Source organism: Cannabis sativa, chromosome 7, assembly GCF_029168945.1.
Source record: "Cannabis sativa cultivar Pink pepper isolate KNU-18-1 chromosome 7, ASM2916894v1, whole genome shotgun sequence".
In the NCBI taxonomy this organism is placed as follows: Eukaryota; Viridiplantae; Streptophyta; class Magnoliopsida; order Rosales; family Cannabaceae; genus Cannabis; species Cannabis sativa.
The window spans coordinates 2,357,225-2,384,301 of record NC_083607.1 but is presented as its reverse complement, the minus strand read 5'-3'; the positions used below and the strand labels follow the sequence as shown (position 1 = coordinate 2,384,301).

General features: G+C 33.9%; 1 protein-coding gene across 1 annotated transcript; it reads left to right on the top strand.

Moving 5' to 3' along the window:
* Positions 1 to 1,592: 1,592 nt before the first annotated feature.
* On the top strand, positions 1,593 to 2,443 carry LOC115698126 (non-specific lipid-transfer protein 1-like). The gene is made up of 2 exons (XM_030625299.2): positions 1,593 to 2,057; positions 2,172 to 2,443. The coding sequence occupies exons 1-2, from the start codon at positions 1,711 to 1,713 to the stop codon at positions 2,179 to 2,181; spliced, it is 357 nt and encodes a 118-aa protein (XP_030481159.1). The 5' UTR covers positions 1,593 to 1,710; the 3' UTR covers positions 2,182 to 2,443.
* Positions 2,444 to 27,077: the final 24,634 nt, after the last annotated feature.

Below are 27,077 nucleotides of genomic sequence, written 5' to 3'. Positions count from 1 at the left end.
ATACATTAAATCAAAATATAAAATATCTAGAAAATAATATATATATATTTCGATGACTATTATGGTATCCTCAAAACTTCTAATATGTTGTATTCTTTTGGTTGATTAGAAACTCACACTGTAGTCTTCCAAATCGATCCACCATACACAAGGAATAGTGTGAGCTATTATGATAAAGTGTATAATGTATTTTTATTGAATTCTCAACACATGAGCAAGAACAATTTGAGAGAAAAAATAATTTTCTATTTTCCTCTGGTATTTTGAAAATAATAGTTGAAAAGCTCCTATTAATTTCGAAAATTATGTTGTGAAAAAGCATCTTCCGATTTTTCAAATCAGGCTTGTATTTATAGTAGTTAAATCTCTATTAATTAGATCATATTTAATTATTTCAGTAAATATCTATAACTGAATTCAATTACTGATATTTATGAGGAATCTCTCAACTACTTGATAGAATATCTCAACTACTTTGAAATATCCTTAACCACTTTTCAAATTCAAATATTCATCTAATTGAATTAATTAAATAATTAATTAACAAAAAAAGATAAAACTAATAGGGACCCCTACTATTGGATAGGTGCATACATTGTCTTATTTAGGACAAGGATGATGTCTTTTATTCTGACAACTTTTAGCTCAACAAATATTGTCTTAACAATTTTTATCTTTTTCCTATTTAATTAATTTAAAAAATTATTTATTTATTTCAAAAATAAATACTTACTGTTTAGCCAATTTAAAATAGATTATTTTGAATAATATTATACAATTCTTTATCCCTTCCCTTGACAGTGTTTTAAGGTAACGATTCAGAGATCATATACCTATAAAAGCAAAAAAATGTTAATTAATCACGTTTTCCATAAACCTCGTTGATTAGCAACGAGCTGCACAACATGTTTAAAAATCACGTAATACGCTTATGTTAGTTAGGGTGTTACAAAGGTCATGCCCTTTAAACTAAAAAACGTGGGAGCAACTTATCAACGATTAGTCAACAAGATATTTGAAGAAAAAATTGGTCACAGCATGGAGGCTTATGTAGTAAAATCAATCAACAATAATGAACACCAATTTAAAAAGAAAATAGTGCATTTATGGTGATATAAATTTTGCATCGTTTGGCACACTATTAGAGTACATTTTTTTTGTTAAGTGGGCTATAATCACTTATTTGCATGCTCTTACATATGAAAAATGCTAAGAACACTTTTGGTGCCTAATACCCTTATAAGGTGTCATATTACTATATGTACAATTTAATATCAGATTTCACTATAATATTGATTGAGGACAACTAACTATTTATAAAACGTCACCTAATTATAATAATATTAGGCATCATAGCCGCCTAATAACAATACTCTTACATACTTAGAAATTCTTATTCAATATGTATAGGACCACCAAAGATACAAAATTTCAAACAAGCTAGTCTCTCTCTCTCACTCTATCAACTTATAAGAGGTAGGCATCGAAAGAAATAATAAATTAGGACAACACTCCTAATTTAAAGCCCAACTACCAACAAATAACCTTCTCCTAAATCAAGACCCCACTTTTTACTCCCTATAAAATTAGCAACTCCATTCTATATCATACCACACACATATACCAACAAATTACTCAATATTCAAAACACAACTTCATAAAAATAACAATATTGCTATTCAGTCCTTAGTGAAGCACATTATTACAATTATGGCCTCAAACTCTTCAAGCATGAAGCTACTCTGCATGGTGGTCATGGTCATGGTGGTAGTTGCACCAACGACACATGCCCTAACATGTGGCCAAGTGTCTAGCAGTCTTAGCCCATGCATCAACTACCTCAAGAGCGGCGGTGCTGTCCCTTCACCATGTTGTAATGGGATCAGGTCGCTGAACAGTGCGGCCAAGACCCCAGCTGACCGCAAGACTGCATGCAAGTGCTTGCAGTCTGCGGCCGGCAGCATCAAAGGACTCAACTTAAACCTCGCCGCCGGACTTCCTGGAAAGTGTGGTGTCAATGTTCCATACAAGATCAGTCCCTCCACCAATTGCAACAGGTATAAATAATTATGTATGAATTTTTAATGATTAACAATTGTTTTATCAATCTAATAACATAAACAAATTTATGTTGTTACTTATGATAATTTTTTTTTTCTTAATTAATACAGTGTGCAGTGAGCTTGTGAAGAATGCACAAGATGATTTTCGAGCATATATATATATATATATAGGTTATATAATATATGGAAAAAATATAAGAATAAAGTGTGTGTGGGTTTATAGTTTATACCCCTACACGTGCGACTCTTGCTATATATTTTATAATTATATTGCTATAGGGAGTCGTTTTAGTTTTTATTTATAGTTGGAATTTCATGTATTTTTAATTATATCATGTGTAATGAAGAGAGTTCTTTTTATGAAATCTTATTTTATAAGCTGTTAGTGATTTATTTTGATATATATTATATTAAAATATGTGAATATTAATAATGAATTGTACTACTACTACCTACTAATAACAATAATACGATATATAATGATCAATGAAAATAGTTTCTCATTATTAAAAACACTTCATTCAAAATTATAAGCTTAACTCTTACTTTATTAGAAAATCTCATTATTAATAATGTGTGTGAAGATAATAATAAAATATATAAAATTTATGAGCTACGTCTTTTTATTATTAATTAGTTTGAAATAAAACTTCTATGTATCTTACAATTCTAATATAGTATATAAAGTCGAAAGAGTCAATTATAATAATTCGGAAATAGTGAATCAAAAAGAACTACTAAAAATTCCAAAAAGTAAAACTAAAAGAGCCATCAAAAATTTAAAAAGTAGAATTAAAAGAGTCACTTATGATTCAGAGCTAAAAATAGAACTGCCTGTGATCGAGCTACCATACCATATCTTGAGGAGATGTTAAAAACTCTCATACTCCTAACATATAAAAATCTTATGCTTCTTACAATTCTAATATACTTTTTCTATAAAAATTGATTTTAACATCTTTAAATTACAAGCAATTAATATTATTTTTTTCAAAAACAAAATAGCAAAAAGAACGACGTAATACATGATGATGACTTTTTTTTTTCCTTTTTTTGTTAAGGATATATAACCGTTATAAGTTAAAAGAAAAAAAAAATCGTAAGATAAAGTAAAGAATTTTTTTTTTTTTTTTCATTTAAACAAGTTTACTATCTATATCCTATAAGCATGCTTAATACGTTGATTTTTATGCTCATGCATTTTAAATAAATAACTGAAAAAAAAAACATCAATAAAAGAAAAAATAAAACATTATAGAATTTTCTCATTAATTTAAAAACACGAAGGATGAGTGGAATTGTACAAAAAGAACTCTAAAGGAATTATGTATTTGCGTTTCTAAGATTTGATGATAGGTTATTCCAAAACTTTTTCCCACAAAAAATAAGAATAAATATTGTATAATATTTATATTTGGTAACACTTTTGTTTTTTAATTTTTTAATTACAAAATGAAAGTAAAATTTTTGTTTTTAAAAATTTTGCTTTTGAAAAACAAAAATGCGTTCTGTAATCACACTTTTGTTTTTCAATTTTAAAAACAGAAAACAAAAGTGTGTTCTGTAAAATTCATTTTCATTTTCATTTTTTGATTTTATTTACGTCGGGTCTAGGTCCGGGGTCGGATTTGGGTTCAAGTCAGAGGTCGGGTTCAGCGCCAGGACCGTGGGGGGATTTGGATCCGGGTCATGATCAAAGTACAAGATATTGATTAAGAAAAAAAATTGTTTAAAAAAATATTAAAAGTGATTTTTTTTTTGTTTTTAAAATTTTGATTCTCAAATTAAAAAATTGAAAAGTAAAAACAGTTTTATAGAACATGTTTTTGAAAAATATTTTCACTTTTTCAATTTTAAAAACAGAAAACTAATTAAAAAAATATTACCAAAGGGCACCTTAGTTATCTCCAATTAATAGTTAGGGATTTTTTCAATAATATACTTGAAATATAAATTATTTACAAAAATACCTTTATAAATCTCAATTACAATAATATCTTGCCACGTCATTAAAAAATACCTTAATTTTAAAATAATATGCCTGAAACGAAATTAATCCCAAATTTTTTTTTTTTTTTATTATTTTCCCGAGTTTTCAAAAGTAACATTTTGGTTACTTATGATGCTGATAAAAAATTAATTAATTACTTTTACGTAAAAAATATCATTTTAAAATTATATAATTTGAGATACAATTTGGTTACCTCTAAAACTTTATTTGTAAACATCTTAATAATCAATTAGCTATTTTTGAGTTATATAGTGCTATTTTATTATTTAAAATATATTTGGGTAACCTTAAAGTTTATTTTCAAAACTAATGAGTTGTCATATAATATTATAAGCTAGTATTTTTATTTACCAATTATTTTTTATACCTTTTTTATTACCTTGAAACTTATGTGTTTATTTTCAAATTATATGAAATCAATTTGTTATTTTAAATACTTTTACGTTACTTATTTTTTATTTTGTAAATGTAAAAATATTTATGTTACTTTCAAGTATATTTAAAACTAATAAATTACAATAATTTTTTTTTTTTTTTAAAAAAAAAACCTCACAGAACTTATTGGTAAAATTAGTAAGTATGTAAATTGCTAATTAGTTATTTTAAAGTTATATTTTTAGTTACCTTTTAAGTTTACAATAGAAACTAATTAATTTTCATATAGTATGATAAATGAGCATAAATATGAAATAATTTTATTTAATATAGTTTATAGTAATATTTAAATTAATTATGATTTCATTAATATACGAATTGGTTACTTTTTATAAAATGATCCACTTTAAATAAAAATATCTCTTATAGATAATCTTTAATTTACAATAAGATATACTAATGTGTTACTATAATTTACATGTATATACTTTAATAATCAATTAATTATTTAGGTTATATTAATACATTTGAGTAACTTTCAAGTTTATTTTCAAAAATAATAAGTTATCGTCCAATAACCTATCATTTTAGCAAACTGTATTTTAAAAAAATATATATTATAAATATTTAAGTCACCCATATTTTCTTAAATATAAATTAATACATGAATTTTGATTAGTTAAATAAAGAATGAAATTACAATAAATTTTAAATCATTACTAATAAGACACATTTTTTGGACCAATTAATTATAATTTTGATAAGATATCAATCAGTTACTTTTGATAAAATCATCAATTTCAAAATAAAAAGATGATGATCAGACCAAAAATCCTATAATCAAATATGCATATACTCATATATGCCAAATAAACGGATTAGTTTATTTTGGCATATTGAAACAAATTTTCATTCTTTGTTTACATTTTTCGTATAGCCTACCATCGTATATGCTAATAAATCTATTGGTTTATTTTGGCATACTGAAACAAATTTTGATTTTTTTTTTCGTATATTGGAACAACAATTTATTTTATTTCATATAGCCTACTATTATATATGTCAATAAACCTACTAGTTTCTGTTTGTTGGAACAACATTTTTAATTTTTCAATACAAAGTAAACTATAGTCAACCATAATGTATGCGCCAATAAACCTATTAGTATATTTTTCGTATATTGGAACTACAATTCAGTTTTTATTTCAAACACAATGTGTGCTATAAAATAACAGACTAATTAGTCTATTTTTTTTCAAGTCTAGAAATCAAATCTGGTTGTATACAAAGTACATGACTGTAACATGTCTTACATAGTAAACTTAGACAATATATGCACTTGTCAAAGATTTAAATATGATAAAATACCTTGTTCACATCAAATGTCTTGCTCATAAGTTTATTTGCCATAGATGGCTATACTATGCCTATACTCATACATTAGCTTATTTTGGTATATTGAAACAAATTTTCATTCTTTATTTACATAATAGTCTTTTCGTATAGGCTATACTATCATATATGCTAATAAATCTATTAGTTTATTTTGGCATATTAAAATAAACATGTGATATTTAAGTGTATAAAACCGAAAACATATGGTATTTATGCCGCAAATATCCCCTTATAATGATAAGAAACCAATTAATTACTTTTTTATATAATAAAAATATTATTTTTATGTTATATAATTTAAAATACATTTTCGTTACCTCCAAAACTTATTTGTGTAACACTTTAATAATCAATTAATTATTTTTTAGGTTATATTAATAGGTTTGAGTACCATCAAGTTTATTTTCAAAACTAATTAGTTGTAATGTAGTATAACATGCTATTATTTTAGTAAGGGATAAGTTGAAAATACCTCTTTTTTTTTTTTTATATCCATTAATAAAAAATACTCTTATATTATATTTTATTGAAATATACCCACTTTTTTGAGTGGGTTACCTAATATATCCTCACTCTCTACTTAAGTCTAGCATATAATTTTTATTAACATAAGGGATCTAATAGGGACATCATCTATAAAAATATGTATATTTTAAAGAATATAAAAAATGGAGGTAAAAATTAAAATAAATAAAGTAAAGTGGGTATATAATGTAATTTTTTCTTTTAGTAAACTATATTTAAAAGTATATATTTCATAAACGTTTAAGTCACCCACAATTTTTAAATGTGAATTTTTTTATTAATTAAATAAAGAAGAAAGTTACAAATTATTTTGAAAATCATTATAAATAATGCTTAGTTTTTGGATCAATTGGTTATGATAACAATGAATTATTTTTCATAAAATGATTTTAAAAGAGATTTTTGACAAATATATTTTTTTTTTTTTTGAAATAAACTAAAATGTTACCTCTAATACACTTTTCACTTATACAAATAATCATCTTAGAATGTAGATTGCAATGACACAATTCTTCATGCCAAATAATTAGTGGTGTAGCCATTTTTTTAAAAAAAAAATATAAAAAGAGAAGGAAAAAGAATATCTTTTAAAATTAAATAATATTTATTACAATTGTAAAGTTAACCAAAAAAAAAAAAAATGAGTGAAAAACGAGAAGGAAAGAGAAAATCCTTTAAAACTAAATAAAATTTCACATATATAAAGTAAGAAAAAAAAAGCAAGACAAAGTGTTAACTGAACTAAAAAAATATGATTAAAATTAAAACGGTATAAATATAATTGTAGTTTTGATAATTTTAAAAGTTACGGTATATATGTAAATTAGATGTATTTTAAGGGTGCAGATGTAAATTTTCCTAATAGTTATTAGTAGTGTGTGATTAGTGAGTCACTACTAATTAATTAATTAAATAAACATGTCAAAATTAGTAAAATTACTCCAAATTATATACTTCGTTCTAATTAATTTATTGGAATAATTTTCAGCACACCCTTTAAATGAGTACGTGTTTTAAATTTTCATTTATTTTAGAATTCAAAAAAGTATTTTAGCTTTTTTTTTTTTTTTTTTTTTTTATAATTGTCTACGTTATAGTTATTAGATGAGGTGTTTAAAAATCTAATACAATCTAATATCCAATTGAATTAATTAGTACTTTCATTAGGTTTAGATAAATAATTATGTTTTATATTGTTATATACTTAAAAATATATATAAAAATTAAAATTAAAACTTTTATTTTTTTTTTCTAATAAATACTTGATGGATTTGATCTGATCCAAAAAAGGTAAGATAAATTTAAAATATTAGATAAATTCAAACTAATAAATACACATGAGATGTTTCTATTGGATATAGAATTGATCCAAATTAATATTTCATTGAATTGGATCAGTTCGAATGATTAAAATTAATTGGATCGAATAGGTTAAAAAAAATACCATCTAATATATAATTAAATCAAATTTAAATACACTTAAAAATATTGGATGGGTAAAAATAATAAATTCCACCCACTTCTTACTAAAAATTAAGGAATAAAAAAAAAGGCTAGATATTGATATAGTCACTCAAAATTGGGTACTTATCACATTCGTCCATTTTAAATAAAAAAAAAAACAAAAAGAAACAAAGAAATAATTCACATTCTTTTTTTAAAAAAATTATTTTGGACTATATATTTTGTAAATATTATAAATTAGACCTTTTATTTTTAAAAGGGTAAATACTATTTTAGACCTAGTGTTTTTGCAAAAATTATCGATTGGACTCTCTGTTTTGTTAAATGATAAAATGGACCCTGTATTTTTCAAAATAGTAAAAATATATAGGACATTGACCTTAATTTTTGATAACCTTTTTTTTTTAAATATAACCAGCTTAAAGATAATTCTTAATACGAACAATTATAGAAAATGTAAACAGTTCACTACAAAAAATATCACTTTTTCCAGCACATTTTTGTGCTGGCAAAAGTTAGTATTGCGCTGGTAAAATAGAATTTACTTGTGATGTGTTGGCAAAAAAGGGTTGGCAAATCAATGTTGGTATTAGAACTTTTGCCAGCATAAATTGAAAAGCGTTGGCAAAAATAACTTTTCCCAGCGCGTAAATGTGCTAGTAAAAGTTAGATTTTAGCCACTGCAAATGTATGCTGGTAAAACTTTGACCTCTTTGCCAGCGTAGTTTGTGAAATGCGCTGAGCGAACTGTGCTGTAAAAGTGACATTTCTTGTAGTGGTTTTATCATAACACTTTTAGATCGGATTATAATTAAATTTTATTTTGATAAGAAATCAATTCAGAGTCTTATTTGTACCATTTTAGAAAATACAAGGTCTATTTTATCATTTAACAAAATAGTATTTACCCTTAAATAGTAAATTAAATGATGTAAATTTTATAATAATACAAAATATAGTACTATAAGCTAATTTTTTATACTCAAAATAATTAAAACTTAATATATAACTTGATATCTACAGATGTTATGAAAAGATCACATCTTTTATATTTGTTCATACTAAAAATTATCTTCAAGTTAGTTATATTAAAGAAAAGATTATTAAAAATTGAGCTCAAACTACTATTTTTCACCATTTTAGAAAATAGAAGACCTAATGTTTAACAAAACATAAGAATTAATCAATAACTTATGTAAAGTCCTTTTTTGGCAAGTTAGGTGACAAAATAATTTTTCCTTTTTATGGTAAGATTGCCTTACATTCATTTTCGAAATCTTACCTCTTTTATTCGGTTTCAGTTGCCATTTTCCTTGTTTGGAAAGTTGCACTTTCAGCTGAACTTTCCTTTGTTGAAAGCTTCTCAAAAAAAAGAAGGAATTCTCTTTTGGAAAGTTGTCCTTTTAAGGGAAACTTTGATTATTGCCTTTTCCTTATTAATTTCGATTGTATCTTGATACAATCAGAATATCTAATCTGTTTTTGGCAGGAATCAAGCTTTGAAAGAAGATCGGACCCGATTTTAGTAAGTTTCCGTTTAAGGCGGATACGCTTCGTCAGCAACCGAATCTGATGTAGCAGATCGTGTTTGTTTTTGGAAAGTTTTTGTACAGCTGCTAATTCGAACTTGTGGTTGCCTCTTTGGTTTCTATGATCTATAAATAGAGCCTAGAGAGCAACCATTCGAATTACCTCTTCCAATATTCATTTTTTGCATTTATCTTTTGTGAGAAGAGAGTGTTTCTTTGTTTTGTGAGAGCCTAGTTGTTCACCTAGGTTCTAGTTGTTCTATTTCTGTTCTTACTCTATCTTAGAGGTTGTGAAGAACTACTTGACTGAACAAGAGATTGGTCTTCGGGAGAAGACTTGATAAAGCCTTACTTCGGGAGGAAGTAAGCACTTGGTCTTCGGGAGAAGACTTACTAAAGCCTTACTTCGGGAGGAAGTAAGCACTCACACTTCAAAGACGAAGGGAGTTCGGGCTTGAAGGTGTTTCAAGAAGTCAGATTCATAAAGTGGATTACAAAGGATTGCGGCAATACTTTAGAGGGAGTCTAAACTTGTTTAAGTCAATTGTCTTTGTAATTTTGATACTTTATTAATTGATTTCATTCTGCAGGCGTGGCCCCGTGGACTAGGAGTGTTCGTGAGAACACCGATACCACGTATAAATCTCTTGTGTCAAGTTATTTATTTTTACGCAAAATATTTTATATTACGCTCGTTCGGTTTTCTTTGTAGCGAAATTACTTTCTTGCAAACGCTTACGCTTTTATATTTTCTTATATACAACTGACATTTGCAAAAACACCGTTTTTCAATTGGTATCAGAGCAGGACACTAAACTCTTAGTGTGGTCCTATAACGTTTTTGTTAGAATGTCATTTTTTGCAGAAGGAAGTTCTATTTCTAGACCACCATTGCTTAATGACTCTAACTATCCTTACTGGAAAGTTAGAATGAGAGCCTTCATCAAATCTCAAGATGAGAAGGCATGGAGAATGGTTCTATCAGGTTGGTCTCCTCCCGGTTGAGACGCATTCTTCGGGTAATACTATTATAAAATTCGAACCTGGAATGGTCTATTGAAGATGATAAACTATCTGCCTACAATAGCAAAGCCTTGCATGCTATCTTTAATGGTGTAGGTGAGGGTTACATTAAACTTATATCATCTTGTGTTTCTGCTAAGGAAGCTTGAGAGATTCTTCAAACTCGGTTTGAAGGAACTTCGATGTGAAAAGATCTAGATTTATCATGCTTCAAACTAAATTTGATGAGCTTAGAATGTCCGATAATGAAACTTTAATCGAATTCTATGAAAAATTATCTGACATTGCTAATGAATATTTTGCTCTTGGAGAAAAGCTTGATGACTCTGTTCTTGTGAGAAAAATTGTTAGAGTTCTTCCAGAAAGGTTTGATACGAAACTTTTGGCAATGGAGGAAGCTAAAGACTTTAGCACTATGAAAGTGGAAGAATTGATGGGTTCCTTACGTACTTTTGAATTAAATCAACAGATTAAACAAAAGGACAAACCCAAATCCTTTGCTGATAAAGGTAAAAGTATTGCTTTGAAAGTTGCTGATAATGAAAATTCGATAGTGAATGTGATGATGAGATTGCTTTATTAACTAAGAATTTTCGAAATATATGAAAAAGATGGGAAATAAAAAAATATTTCGAAAGGATCAAAAGGTAATACTTTCATTAAACCTTCGTCTCTAACAAAAAGGGAATTCAAAGGTGCGGGGAATGTGAAGGTTTTGGGCATATTCAATCCGAGTGTGCAAACACTTTGAAAAAGAATAAGAAAAGTTTCAATGTCACTTGGAGTGATGACGAAACCGAAAGTGATGAAGATATTGCGAAAATGTTGCCCTAACCTCTCGTTATGACTAATGTGTTGTGTGATTCACGTGGTGAAAGATAGATTGGTATGTACCGAATAATACCACCAAACAAGAGGAATCGGATTCGGATGAGTGCCGAAATACGTGAAGAATCTCTTGTTGAATCATACAAAGTCATGTATGAAAAATGGATTCGGGTTGCTTCGAAAATAGAGAGTTGAATAAATTGAATAAAAAATTGTCTCATCGATTGAAATGTGTGAGTTGAAAATAAAAGAATATGAGACAAGTGTTTGTGATAAAGATGAAAAAATCTCTCTATTGAAGAAGGAACTTGAAAACTTTAAGAAAAATGTTCAAATGCTTAATCACGGATCTTCTATTTTTGAAAAAGCTCGGAATGCGAGTCGAGAGGTTTTGCGAGGCCTTGGTTCTAATGGAATGGAAAGTTGGAGTCACGAAGTTTGTAAAATCTAGTGTTCCAACGAATCACCATGAGGCTACAAACTCGCCGTAACGGTTTCACGGCTGTGGCGGCAAGAACGACTTCGATGCCGTAAAATCTCCAGGATTTTCGAAAAGGGTAAGATCTCAGGTAAAAAGATTTGTTCCCATTTGTCATTTTTGTGGTAGAAAAGGACATATCAGACCTAAATGTTTCACATTGAACAACCTGTTTAAAACAAATTATTTTGATAATTTGAAAAAATCTCAAAAGAAACATAAAGGTTTGAAACAAATATGGGTGAAAAAGAAGTGTCTATTTGGTTTTTCCGATAAAGCTATTGCATCTCAAATGTGGTACTTTGACGATGGTTGCTCTAGACATATGACGGGTGACAAGGATTTCTTGACTAACATACGGCCTATGCAATGTGGAGAAGTCACTTTTGGTAATGGCTTATCAGGAAAAGTTGTTGGTATGGGAACTCTAAATTTTGAAGGGTTACCTAGACTGAAAAATGTGATGTTAGTTGAAGGACTGAGGGCTAATTTACTTAGCATCGGTCAAATCTGTGATCAAGGGTTTCTTGTTTCTTTTGATAGTGATCATTGTTATGTTATGAATGATGACAATGAATGTATCTTGCAAGGATTTCGATCCAATGATAACCGTTACACTCTAACCCCCGTGTTTACTTGTCAACTCGGCTATCAACAACACCACGGATACGTGGCATGCCAAGCTTGGGCATATTAACTTTAAAAACCTGAAAAAAGCTGTCAAATGCGGTATTGTTCGAGGTCTTCCCAAGCTTGGTAAGGAAAGTGAAGGTAAGTGTGAACCGTGTCAACTTGGGAAGCAATTAAAAATCACTCACAAGCTCAGAAATACCGATATCAATACCTCAAAGGTATTGGAATTGCTTCACATGGATCTTATGGGTCCAATCCAAGTTGAAAGTTTGAATGGTAAACGATATATCTTTGTGTGTGTTGATGATTTCTCTCGTTTTACTTGGATAGATTTCTTAAGAGAAAAATGCGACACTTTTGATGCCTTTAAAACTACGTGTGCCGAGATTAAGAGTTGAGAAAGGTTGTAATATTGGGAAAATTGTTCGAATTCGAAGTGATCATGGTAAGGAGTTTGAAAATTACGTGTATGATGATTTTTGCAAGTCTACGGGTATAACTCATGAATTCTCGGCTCCCAAAACTCCTCAACAAAATGGAGTTGTTGAGAGGAAGAATCGAACTTTGCAGGAAATGGCAAGAGTGATGTTAAATAGCAAGAAGTTGACAAAGCGATTATGGGCTGAAGCTATTAACACAGCTTGCTTCATAATAAACGAGTGTTTATTCGTCAGTACCTCAAAAACATCTTATGAAATGCGGAAAGGTAAGCGCCCCAATGTAAGTCATTTTCATGTTTTTGGATGTGTGTGTTATGTCTATAGAGATCGTGAGCATATTGGTAAATTTGATGCTAAAAGTGATGTTGGTGTGTTTATTGGATATTCCTTAAACAGTAGAGCTTATCGTGTTTATAACATGAGAACTCAAACTTGTTTTGGAATCAGCTAATGTGGTTGTTGATGATTTTAGAGATTTTTCAGAGTTTTCCACAGAAGCCAAGATAGATAGTCTCATGGATATTCCTCCAAAAGTTGTAACAACAGATCCTGATGCAGCAGAACCCATTGCTGATGCTGCAAATGACGAATCTGCTGCAATCGAAACCTGGAGAACCGAACCATCTATCTTGACTCATCCAAACATCATCACCGACTCTATTCGAAAGAACCAAGCACCGCAGTCAAACCGAATCATCCAAAAGATCTCATCCTTGGAAATCTGAAGAAAGCATGGTAACTCGCAGAAGGTACATTAATTTAATCAGCTTTCTTTGCTTTGTTTCTCAATATGAACCGAAAAATGTGAAGGAAGCCATGACCTTTGAGGAATGGCTCAATGCAATGCAAGAGGAACTCAACCAATTTGTTCGCAACAAGGTATGGATTTTGGTCCGAAGACCAAAAGGTATAAATGTTATTGGAACAAAGTGGTTATTTAAAAATAAAAGTGATGAGTTCGGTACAATTGTGAGAAACAAGGCTCGTTTGGTGGCACAAGGGTACACTCAGGTAGAAGGTATTGATTTTGATGAAACTTTTGCTCCTGTTGCAAGATTAGAATCAATACGTTTACTTTTATGTATTGCTTGTATTCTCAATATTAAACTGTTTCAAATGGATGTGAAATCTGCCTTCCTAAATGGTATTTTGAATGAGGAAGTTTATGTTGAGCAACCAAAAGGATTCGAAGATCCTCAATTTCCAGACCATGTATACAAACTTGAAAAAGCTTTGTATGGTCTGAAACAAGCTCCTCGAGCTTGGTATGAAAGGTTGACTCAATTTTTACTTTCTCATGGTTATCACAGAGGTAGTGTGGATAAAACTCTTTTCATCAAACATATAAAATCTGATTTTATCATTGCTCAAATTTATGTTGATGATATAGTTTTTGGTTCTACATCTAACCATGAAGTGCAGGTATTTGTTGATCAAATGAAAAGTGAATTTGAAATGAGCATGGTTGGTGAGCTTAATTTCTTTCTGGGTCTTCAAGTGAGACAAATGGAAGGAGGTACATTTGTATCTCAAAGCAAGTATGCTAAGAACCTTGTCAAGAAATTTGGCCTTGAATCGGCTAAGCAGGTAAGTACTCCTATGAGCACCACTGCGAAATTAACAAAAGATGAGAATGGAGTAAAGGTAGACACTACACTCTATCGTAGCATGATTGGAAGTCTCTTGTATTTAGCGCTAGTCGTCCCGATATATGTTACAAAGGTGGGAGTGTGTGCTAGATATCAAAGTAATCCTATGGAATCTCATGTATCGAATTTGTAAAAAGGATTATTAGATATGTTAATAGCACTCCTGATTATGGAATTTGGTACTCGAAAGATACCAATTCAAATCTTGCTTGTTTTAGTGATGCAGATTGGGCAGGAAATGCTAATGATCGAAAGAGCACAAGTGGAGGGTGCTTCTTTCTTGGGAATAACCTAGTATCTTGGCATAGCAAAAAACAGAATTCCATCTCCTTATCCACTGCCGAAGCTGAGTACATAGCTTGTGCGGTTGTTGCACTCAACTATTGTGGTTGAAACAAATGTTGATTGATTATGGGTTTGATTTGGGTGTTTTGACTATTTTTTGTGACAATACTAGTGCCATAAATATTTCCAAAAATCCTGTTCAACACTCTAGAACAAAGCACATTGATATAAGACACCACTTTATTAGGGAACTTGTTGAAAATAAATCATTGCAATTAGAATATGTTGATACTGAAAAACAATTAGCTGATATTTTCACAAAGGCCCTAGATGCAAGTCGCTTTGACTCCCTCAGAAAGTCTTTGGGAGTTTGCATTGTTTAATTTTATCTGTTCATCATTCGTGTACAATAGTGTTGTGTGATTCTTCTCTAGCTCTAAATCTTCTATCATTGTTTTTGACAAATCATGTTTATGCTTTTGGAATGTAATTAGTTAGGATCTCTGTCTGATCATACTTTGTGATGTTGTGTTAAAAGATTCATGTTACTATTTATTTGTGTCTGGGATTAAATAATGTTCTTGTACAGAGTTGAGCAATTTTTGTTTCATGCTTGTCGAGCCCCTTCTTGGAATAGAGCTACCCATACCGAAGTGTGAAAGCCATCGATGAGTAAGCCGGAACATTGTAATTAGCAACTATGATGAGGATGCACTACCATAGAAAAGGGCTACCTTCAGTATGGTGTGAAAGCATCCAGTTGCGGGATCAATTTGAAAAAGGCGAAAATGAAAAATCATGCCAAGGACAATGATCCTAATTTCACTGCACACACTTATGTCTGACAAGTGTGTTCAACTCTGTAAGTCTCCTCTATTAAAATTAAATTAATAATCCTGGTTCACAATTCTCAGTAACATGCATATCTTTTTCCTCAACATCAATTAAGTATGATCATCTCATGAGATTCTAATTAGTTATTTTCCTTGAAAGCATAACATGTAATCTACTTTGTCAATTGTCAATGATATTTGATTTCTCTGCTTGATTCGAATCACATATACTCACTGTACACATTATTTTTTTAGTTTCGGTTTTATTTTAAAATAAAAAAAAAAAAAAAAAAAAAAAAGAGGGAGGCGTGTGACTTGCTTCATGGGTCAAGGAAAATCTTGTGCATAAATGGTAAGTATCAACATTTATTCCTTCTTTGATTTATTATGATATTTTTCCAAGTAAAGATTAATCTTTATATGGTAATGTGTCTTTATTCTTGAAAGATTGCTTTATTTTTGGAAAAATTTGTTGGCATTTCTAGTTTCCTTTTATTTTTTTAAAAAAAAAAAAAAGGGAAAGGGGAAAGGAGTTGAGAAGTGGGCGGTTTCCTCTTTTGGTTCATGGGCTGGCGGTTTTCATTTGAATTTTCAAAATTGGTTTCCTTTTTCTTGTTTTGATTCCAAGGTTATATAAACCAAATTTTTGTCACTTATTTCACCACCTACCCGAACCTTCTTCTTGTCTCTTTGTCAGACACTATTCTCCTTCTCTTTCAGTTTCAAAATGGTGAGAACCAAGAATCTAGGGCACTCTAAAAAATTAGAAGAAACCGTTCCAACTCCTTCTAGTGCTCCTCCTGCTGCCTCAGTCCCTTCCCCTGCTGTTGCAAAGCCTGGAGATTCATCGCTTCCCCAGCGTGAATCTCAAGCCGTGAAGCCAAAACGTCCACCCAAGCAAGTTGCTCGCAAATCTGTAAGGCCCTATCGCACCTGGACTTCGTCGTCTGAATCCTCGAAGGAATCTCCTCCTCCATTGGCTGTTCCTCCTCCTGCTGCATCAATGGCTGGCACCACTCCAACAGGCCCTTCCACTCGAACTCGAGCCCAGCAAGCCTCGGCTGAGAAAGAACTTCAAGCCTCTCAATCTCGAGAGAAGTCTGCTCCTCCAGCCAAGAAGAAACTCAAGACCAATCCTCCCTCGGCTTCCTCGAGTTCCAGTTCAGAAGAAGAGGATCCAATGGAAGTCTCTTCAGACAAATCAGTTTCTCTGCATACTGAGAAGGACAGTGAGGACACAGAACTCGAGCCAGAGCCTCCTCGTTCAAAAACTGCTTCGCAAAGGCCTCTGCTGCTGCCAAAGGCAAGCAGCCCATGGAAGATCCTCCATCTGGTAATATCCCCTCCTCTATCTCTGGCTGTCCAACTTTTTACTATCGAGACAATGAGCGTGACTGGAATCTTTATGCAACTCGTAAGTTTGAAAGTGAGAGGAATTATGATTTACATGCCCATCGTGTATATGGTATTGTAAAGTTCATTCAATTTCATCAATGGGAACACACTCTTACTGGTTTTATTGGATTCATTGCTAACATTATTAAAGAGTTTTATGCTAATCTTACTGATGATTTCCTTGATGAGAACTCTAGACTGTATAGAAGAGTGTATGTTAGGGGTCACTGGTTCTCATTTTCTGAAAAGGACATTGCTCAGGCTCTGCAATTGCCTGAGAATGTTTCCAATGCTGTGATGTCCATGGATCGTGACTTGATGCACTCTGAACTCACTGGTGCTCGTTCAGAATTGAAACCAGGGGAGAGTCTTCGAATTACTCACCTCACTTTTGCTCATGCTTCCCTTATGCGGTTTGCACTAAGCAATTGGGTTCCAAATTCGAACAAGACCGTGGTGTCTCAAGAAGTGGCTACACTCCTATACCGCATCACCTCTGGAACTTCCATTGATCTAGCCTCTCATATTCTCAACCAGATTGTCTCCTTTCGAAGAGGTAAAAAGCCAACCTTCAAACTTGTGTTTCCAAATTTAATCTATAAGGTTTTATCCTCTCAGAAGAATGTGGCCCAAGCACATGAAACACTTGAGCCTCCCATCACTGGACCTACATTCCAACCTTCTGAGTATTTTGATGGTGTGTTCCAAAAACGGCCAAAGGCTGGTCTTCTTCTTCGCCTGTGGTGCAAGTTCGGGCTCGCTGCTGCGCGAGCTCCTGGAAGTCAAGTCTGAACTTCAGAATGTGTACACTCGTCTTGAAGCAATGGCTGATGTCCAGCATGACATGTCCAGGCAACTGTCCACCTTGATTCAACTCTACAAAAATTAAAGTGTTTTCGTTTGTTTCTTTTTTCTTAAACCTTGGTCTATTTTTGTTCTTTGTTTACTTTGGCACTCCGATAAACAAAAAGGGGGAGAGATATTTATTTTTTGATTTGTTGCCCAACTCTGGACCCTTTTTTCAGGGGGAGTTGTGGTTTGTTAGTACTTGTGAACTTAATGTTTCTTTTTATTTAAAGTTAGCATGTTTTTTGGTTTTGTTGTGATATTTGATTGTGTTACTCAGGGGGAGTAGTATCGTTTGCTCTTGCTAACTTTGCATTGCAGGTTCTTTATGGAAAAAATTATTTTGTTCATCTAAAGTGCCAAAGGGGGAGATTGTAAAGTCCTTTTTTGGCAAGTTAGGTGACAAAATAATTTTTCCTTTTTATGGTAAGATTGCCTTACATTCATTTTCGAAATCTTACCTCTTTTATTCGGTTTCAGTTGCCATTTTCCTTGTTTGGAAAGTTGCACTTTCAGCTGAACTTTCCTTTGTTGAAAGCTTCTCAAAAAAAAGAAGGAATTCTCTTTTGGAAAGTTGTCCTTTTAAGGGAAACTTTGATTATTGCCTTTTCCTTATTAATTTCGATTGTATCTTGATACAATCAGAATATCTAATCTGTTTTTGGCAGGAATCAAGCTTTGAAAGAAGATCGGACCCGATTTTAGTAAGTTTCCGTTTAAGGCGGATACGCTTCGTCGGCAATAGAATCTGATGTAGCAGATCGTGTTTGTTTTTGGAAAGTTTTTGTACAGCTGCTAATTCGAACTTGTGGTTGCCTCTTTGGTTTCTATGATCTATAAATAGAGCCTAGAGAGCAACCATTCGAATTACCTCTTCCAATATTCATTTTTTGCATTTATCTTTTGTGAGAAGAGAGTGTTTCTTTGTTTTGTGAGAGCCTAGTTGTTCACCTAGGTTCTAGTTGTTCTATTTCTGTTCTTACTCTATCTTAGAGGTTGTGAAGAACTACTTGACTGAACAAGAGATTGGTCTTCGGGAGAAGACTTGATAAAGCCTTACTTCGGGAGGAAGTAAGCACTTGGTCTTCGGGAGAAGACTTACTAAAGCCTTACTTCGGGAGGAAGTAAGCACTCACACTTCAAAGACGAAGGGAGTTCGGGCTTGAAGGTGTTTCAAGAAGTCAGATTCATAAAGTGGATTACAAAGGATTGCGGCAATACTTTAGAGGGAGTCTAAACTTGTTTAAGTCAATTGTCTTTGTAATTTTGATACTTTATTAATTGATTTCATTCTCTGGGCGTGGCCCCGTGGACTAGGAGTGTTCGTGAGAACACTGATACCACGTATAAATCTCTTGTGTCAAGTTATTTATTTTTCTGCAAAATATTTTATATTACGCTTTGTTCGGTTTCTTTGTAAACGAAATTACTTTCTGCTGCTGCAAACGCTTACAGTTTTTATATTTTCTTATATACAACTGACATTTGCAAAAACACCGTTTTTCAACTTATGTAAAACACAAAATTCAAAATAGTATTAACAAAAAAATAGAGAAATACTAGAAAGCACTAGTGGTACCCTAGCTAGCACTCTTCTATGTGTCAATATTATTATTAGTCCAATCAAGTATCGAGTCTCATATAGTTTAATATAATAATTTTTAAAAAATATCGCCAACCAATTGCAAGTTGACATATCTGAAGGTGCTACAAAGCACCACTAATGACAAATAGCAATTTAAAAAAATAACTCACATTAATATTTTACAAATCGACATTTGTATTATGGGACCCACGTGTTTTAACATAAGGAAATTTCATTTTTAATGCTTAAAAAAATACCCTCTAACAAAATTTAGACTCCTAATTAATTTATACAATTAAATGCTATTATTTTCAATTTTTACCCAAACTACCCTCCCTTTCATTTTCCTTCTCTCTCCCTGTCTCTTTCTCTTCCTCACTCTCTCTTCTTCTTTGTAACGTCCGTATTTTATAATAATAAACTTGAAAATTAGTTTTAATAATTTATATATTAACAAACACATGGATCGGGATCCCGAACGTCAAAATATAAGTTAAAAGTACTTTACTATTATACACATGTTATATATTTTTTTTTTAAAATTTTGCGGACAAGCATACTCAAAATACAGACTCCAAAATACTAATAAATCGAAACCCTCTAGGTTGCACTGCCGCGATATGTACAATCATGCCGAGTTCCGCCTCACTGTTCCTCCAGCTTTGCCTTTCCTTTACCTACACAAGGTAGCAAACTGATGAGTCAACAAACCCAGTAAGATATGCAAGCAATATATAAAAGTAGCACGCTGCCAGCTTTATGATTAAGCTGCCCTGAGCTTAACAACGAAGCTCACCAAATGGTTAAGAACGTTCTTAAGGGTAGTACGACTACTATACCAAATGCACTAAAGTACCAACTCTGTACTTGTGTTGGTAGAGTCCTAACTGTACTCCCAAGAATTACTAAGTGTTGTACCACGAACACGACGTACCCTGGGTACTCGTGTTGGTAACACCGTAACCACATTAATATTCAAAATAAACATATACATTCATATATATATTCTTACGCTATCTTACCTCGTTCCGTGCTCAAGTGTGCCGGTCAGCCTGAGTGGAAGTGCAGCTCGACGTTTTACAGGGCCCTAAACCATTATGTTCAAAAACCGGTAAGAGACTCGCTAACACACTTATCGGGGATTTAAAATAAAACTAAACTTAACCCTATCGATAAATAGGATGCCAATACCCTAAATTATTTAAAAACGGGAAAAACTAGGGTTCGGGAAAAAAAAACCCCAACCGGCAGGCCGGTTCCCAACCGGAAGTCCGGTTCCTGGGACCAACCGGTCGGCCAGGTTGACGCAGGCTCCCAGGAACCGGAATTCCGGTTCTGGTCTGGGAACCAAAAAATCCGACCCCCACAACTCAAATTAATCCCAAACTTTTCAATACTTTCCAGAACACCTGTATGCACTAAAATAACCCAGTTCCAAGCAACAAATCTCAACAATTCATTCAAATTTCAAAAACACCATAGGAGGTCAAGGTTTGAGTTTTCAAACTCAAACCTTGTCAAAACCTTACCATAACCAACAAAGACAGCATAAAGCAACTCAATTAAACTCACCTAATCAACAGAAATCAAATTCAAACAACAACTATAGCTACAGAACCAAAAATCCTAATTTAAACCTCAAAACCTAACCTTATACTAACTAGAAACAAAGAGAAGAAGACTAGGAATCCATACCTTATACAAATTCTCCTTCAAGAGATTAGGAAGACTATGCAATCAGCAATCCAAACCCTTTTCTTGCTGGGTTTTCTAGGGTGCACGAAAGAGAGAGGGAAAAAGGAAAATTCCCAAGCTTGATCATCAATTTCACACTTAATTCCTCTTTTCTTAAAATATTATTATTTATCTATGCATAGATTAACTAAAGGAAGCTTCTACTTCCACTAAAAGCCAAGACACTAAAAGCAAAAAGACCCATTTACCCTTCAATTAAAATATCAAAACTAAACAACTTAAGGGCAATTTGGTCAATTCCAAAACCCGACTATTAGCATTAAACAAAATACCCCGAGCAAATAACATACATCAAAATATAAGATATGACTCTCTAAAGGCCCCAACGCCGCTTTCCACAGCTTCCGAACACAACACAGAAATTAGGTAATTAAATGTAAAATAGCATAAAAAACATATATGATATATGAAATATATTTCTAACATATGCATTCCATAATATATAAACCTTAAATTTTTAATATTACAAAGTATTAATCATAGGCGGCCTTTACAATTATCCCCCCGTTAAAAAAAGATTTCGTCCTCGAAATCTACCTGAACAATTCAGGATGTTGAGTCCGCATATCAGATTCTAATTCCCAAGTGGCTTCTTCTACTTTACTATTCTTCCAGAGTACTTTAACCAACGATATGGTTTTAGTTCGAAGGACCTTTTCCTTCTTATCCAGAATTTGCACTGGTTGTTCATCATATGATAAGTCGGGTTGTAATTCCAATGCTTCGTAACTCAAAACATGCATTGGATCAGACACATACTTCCTCAGCATGGAAACATGAAACACGTTATGCACTGCTGATAAGGAAGGAGGTAGGGCTAACCGATAAGCAACTTGTCCAACCTTCTCCAGAATTTCAAAAGGTCCAATAAACCTAGGGCTCAATTTACCTTTCTTTCCAAAGCGTCTGATTCCCTTCATCGGGGATACTCGTAGAAAGACATGATCACCAGGTTGGAATGTAATATCCCGTCGCTTAGGATCTGCATAACTTTTCTGCCTGCTTTGAGAAGCAAGCATTCGAGCTTTGATCTTGTCTATTGCTTCATTCGTCTTCTGAACTAATTCAGGGCCCAAGTATTTCCGTTCTCCTGTTTCGTCCCAATGAATTGGGGAACGACACTTTCTTCCATAGAGCAGCTCATAGGGAGCCATTCCTATGGTACTTTGATAGCTATTATTATAGGAGAATTCAATCAGAGGCAAATACTTACTCCATGACCCTCCAAAATCCATGACACAAGCTCGTAACAAGTCTTCAAGTATCTGGATGGTTCGTTCAGATTGCCTATCTGTTTGAGGGTGAAAGGCTGTGCTGAATTTCAAATTAGTTCCCATAGCCTTTTGCAAACTTACCCAAAACTTTGAGGTAAATTTAGGATCCCTATCTGAAACGATTGACTTCGGTACTCCATGAAGACGAACAATTTCTTTCACATACAAATCAGCATACTGATCCACTGAATAGGTTACCTTAACAGGTAAGAAATGTGCTGACTTTGTAAAACGATCCACCACAACCCAAACTGAGTCGTACATTCCTGTGGTTCTAGGCAAGCCAACCACAAAGTCCATCGCAATGTCTTCCCACTTCCATTCCGGAAGTGTTAATGGCTGAAGTAACCCCGCCGGTCGTTGATGCTCAGCTTTGATTTGCTGACAGGTTAAGCATTTAGTGACATAGTCCACTACATCCCTCTTCATCCCATACCACCAGAAATAGGGCTTTAAATCTTGATACATTTTGGTGGTTCCTGGATGTAATGAGTAAGGGGTAGTATGAGCTTCTTCTAAAATTTCCTTTTTAAGCTCACTGAAATCAGGGACACACACCCGTGCTTTAAACAACAGCATTCCATTGTCAGAAATGGAGAAGTCCTTAGCTTTGCCTGCTAAGACATCCTCTCGAATCTTAGTCAATTCTGAATCTTCTAACTGAGCCATTCTGATTCTTTCCAACAAATGCGGCGAAGTGTCAGATTAAATAATTTCTCAGTCACCAACTCAATGTTTGCTTTTGTCATTTCCGAAGCTAGCTGAGAGGAAATCATAACCATGTTAGATATCTGATCAGGTCCTTTTCTGCTTAAAGCATCAGCCACAACATTTGCCTTTCCAGGATGATACAGGATTTCACAGTCATAGTCTTTTACCAATTCTAACCACCTTCTCTGTCTCATATTCAAATCCTTCTGAGTGAAGAAATACTTGAGACTCTTGTGGTCAGTATAGATCTCACACCTTTCACCATACAAGTAATGTCGCCAAATTTTCAAGGCGAACACTACTGCTGCAAGTTCTAGGTCGTGAGTTGGGTAACGCTGCTCATAATCTTTCAGTTGCCGAGAAGCATAAGCTATGACTTAATCTGCTTGCATTAACACATAGCCTAAACCCTGCCTAGAAGCGTCACAATATACTACAAACTTTTCTTGATCAGATGGCAAGGCCAGGACAGGAGCTGTAATCAATCGTTGCTTCAGCTCTTGAAAACTCTTTTCACATTTATCTGACCATACAAATCGCTGATTTTTCCTAGTTAGCTCGGATAACGGCATCGCAATTTTGGAAAATCCTTCCACAAAACGCCGATAATAACCCGCTAATCCGAGAAAGCTTCGAATCTCAGTGACTGTTTTAGGTCTAGGCCAATTCTTCACCGCTTCAATCTTCCCTGGATCAACCATAATTCCGTCTTTTCCAACAATATGCCCCAGAAAAGACACTTGTGACAGCCAGAACTCACACTTTTTGAACTTTGCATAAAGTTTATGATCCCTAAGTCGCTGCAGAACCATTCGGAGATGTTGCTCATGTTCTGCTTCTGACCGAGAGTACACAAGAATATCATCGATAAATACAATTACAAAATTATCGAGGAAATCCTTGAATACTCTATTCATGAGATCCATAAAAGCTGCCGGTGCATTTGTTAACCCAAAAGACATAACCAGGAATTCATAATGCCCATACCTGGTTCGGAAAGCTGTCTTCGGGATATCCTCTTCTCGAATTCTCAATTGATGATATCCAGACCTCAAGTCAATCTTAGAGAATACAGTCTTACCCTGAAGTTGGTCAAACAAATCGTCAATTGCAGGCGAGAGGATATTTATTCTTAATGGTTAACTTATTCAGCTCCCGATAATCAATACACATACGAAGAGTTCCATCTTTCTTCTTCACGAATAGCACAGGGGCTCCCCAAGGTGACACACTAGGCCGAGTAAACCCTAGATCCAACATCCCTTGGAGTTGTATCTTTAGTTCTTTTAATTCAGCAGGTGCCATTCGGTAGGGTGCCTTTGAAACGTGTTACGCTCCGGGAATTAAATCAATGATGAAATCTATCTCCGTGAGGTGGTAATCCCGGCAATTCCTCTGGAAATACATCCAGGAATTCCTTAACTACTGTAACTTCTTCTGGTCCAAGTAACACGCCATCGGAATCCACTACCACCGGGGAAATCCAACACATCCATCTCGTAATAAATCCCTAGCTTTCAACGTTGAGATTCTTGGGACACGAGAACCTTGGACCGAACCAACAAAAACAAAAGGTTCCTCATTTTCCGGTTCAAAAGTTACCATTTTCCGTTTACAATCAATACTAGCAGAGTACTTGGACAAAAAGTCCATACCAAGTATAATGTCAAATTCGGCCAATGGCAACTCCACGAGATCAGCACTCAATTCTCTATCTTCAATTCTAATTATTACTGACCTAATCCACTTTCTTGAAATAATTAATTCCCCATTAGGCAACAGGGTTCCAAACCCCGTCTCGAGAATATCACTAGGTCTATCGAACTGATCAAGAAGTCTTGATGACACATATGACCGAGTAGCACCCGAATCAAATAAAACAGTATAAGTAAAACCATTGATTAAAAGCTGACCTGTAACTACTGAAGGACTGGCAGCAGCATCTGCCTGAGTTATAGCAAAAACACGAGCAGGTGCAGATACAGGTTTGACCTCGGGCTTCGGTTCCTCTTTCTTCAACTGAGGACAGTCTTTCCTGAGATGTCCCACCGAACCACACTGAAAACAGGCTCTCCGGTTACAAACCCCGGGATGATGCTTCTTGCAACGCGGGCACTCAGGATAAGAATAAGTCTGACGTCCCCCTCTATTCTGGTTTCCTCGAAACCTTTTTCCTTGCCCTGAACTTCCCGAAGATGGAAAAGTTCTTTTCTTATGTTCAAAGGTAGAACCCCCACTCTCCCTCTCAGGACCCGACATAGGCAAAGTAGTGATACCACCAACACTAGAAGACTCTCGAGTTTCTTGTAAGAATTTAACTGCCCCTTCTGCTCGAAGAGCCTTATCAACCATTTCTGCATAAGTCGTTGTATCACTCGTTGTAATAACCAGGTCATGTCTGATTTTGGCATTCAGCCCAGCCAAATACTTTTCTTTCTTACTGAAGTCTGTTGGTACAATTCCGGAGGCTAACTTAGCCAAGCGATCAAACTTGGTGGTATACTCGGTTACTGTCATACCCTCACCTTGTACCAACTCAACAAATTCCTTCCGCTTTGCACTGCGGACCGCCTCATTGTAATATTTGGCGTTGAACAATTCCCGGAACTCTTCCCAGGTCATTCTGGTCACATCCCTGGTGAGGGATACCATTTCCCACCAAATCAGGGCATCCTCTTGAAATTGAAATGTGGCACATGCCACCCTATCATTTCCGACCACTCCCATAAAATTCAATATTTTCTCAATAACGGTCAACCACTGCTCAGCTTTTAAAACATCAGGGCCTCCCAGAAATACTGGAGGCGCTTGCTTTCTGAACCTCCCATATAAAGGCTCCATGCGGTTACCAGCAACATGTTGCTCAGCTGGCACCGCAGGGGCTGCAGGAACCGCAACAGGCGGTTGCAGGGGAGGCTCAACAGGGGCATCCCGTTGCCTGAGTCGTCGGATCTCTTCTTCTTGTTGCTCAATTCTAGTTTGCATCTCGGCAAACCTTTGTTCCCAATCAACAGGGGCCTGAGGTGGATTCTTCTGTCCACCTCTCGGGACTCGACCGCGGCCTCTACCGCGTCCACGGGGGTTTTGGGGATTCCTACCACCCCGACCACCTCCGGTCTCAACCAATTCACCCTGCCTTCTAACGTTTCGCTGGTCGTCCATTATTTAGGACTTAGCCTGCGAACCCACAAGGCACGTAGGTCAGACAGTGGTCAAAATACTTTCAAGACCGCAATTAAAATTTAAAACATCTTATTTAATCATATATACAACACAACATATCTTAAAATAGTTTGCAAAAAGAAATAAAGCTTACGGAACCGTGAGTTGAACTCGACACTGGCCTTGATTGTACATATCCTGACGGTCTTCAGTGAACAACCCAGTGGCTCTGATACCAAACTGTAACGTCCGTATTTTATAATAATAAACTTGAAAATTAGTTTTAATAATTTATATATTAACAAACACATGGATCGGGATCCCGAGCGTCAAAATATAAGTTAAAAGTACTTTACTACTATACACATGTTATATATATTTTTTTTTAAATTTTGCGGACAAGCATACTCAAAATACAGACTCCAAAATACTAATAAATCGAAACCCTCTAGGTTGCACTACCGCGATATGTACAATCATGCCGAGTTCCGCCTCACTGTTCCTCCAGCTTTGCCTTTCCTTTACCTACACAAGGTAGCAAACTGATGAGTCAACAGACCCAGTAAGATATGCAAGCAATATATAAAAGTAGCACGCTGCCAGCTTTATGATTAAGCTGCCCTGAGCTTAACAACGAAGCTCACCAAATGGTTAAGAACGTTCTTAAGGGTAGTACGACTACTATACCAAATGCACTAAAGTACCAACTCTGTACTTGTGTTGGTAGAGTCCTAACTGTACTCCCAGGAATTACTAAGTGTTGTACCACGAACACGACGTACCCTGGGTACTCGTGTTGGTAACACCGTAACCACATT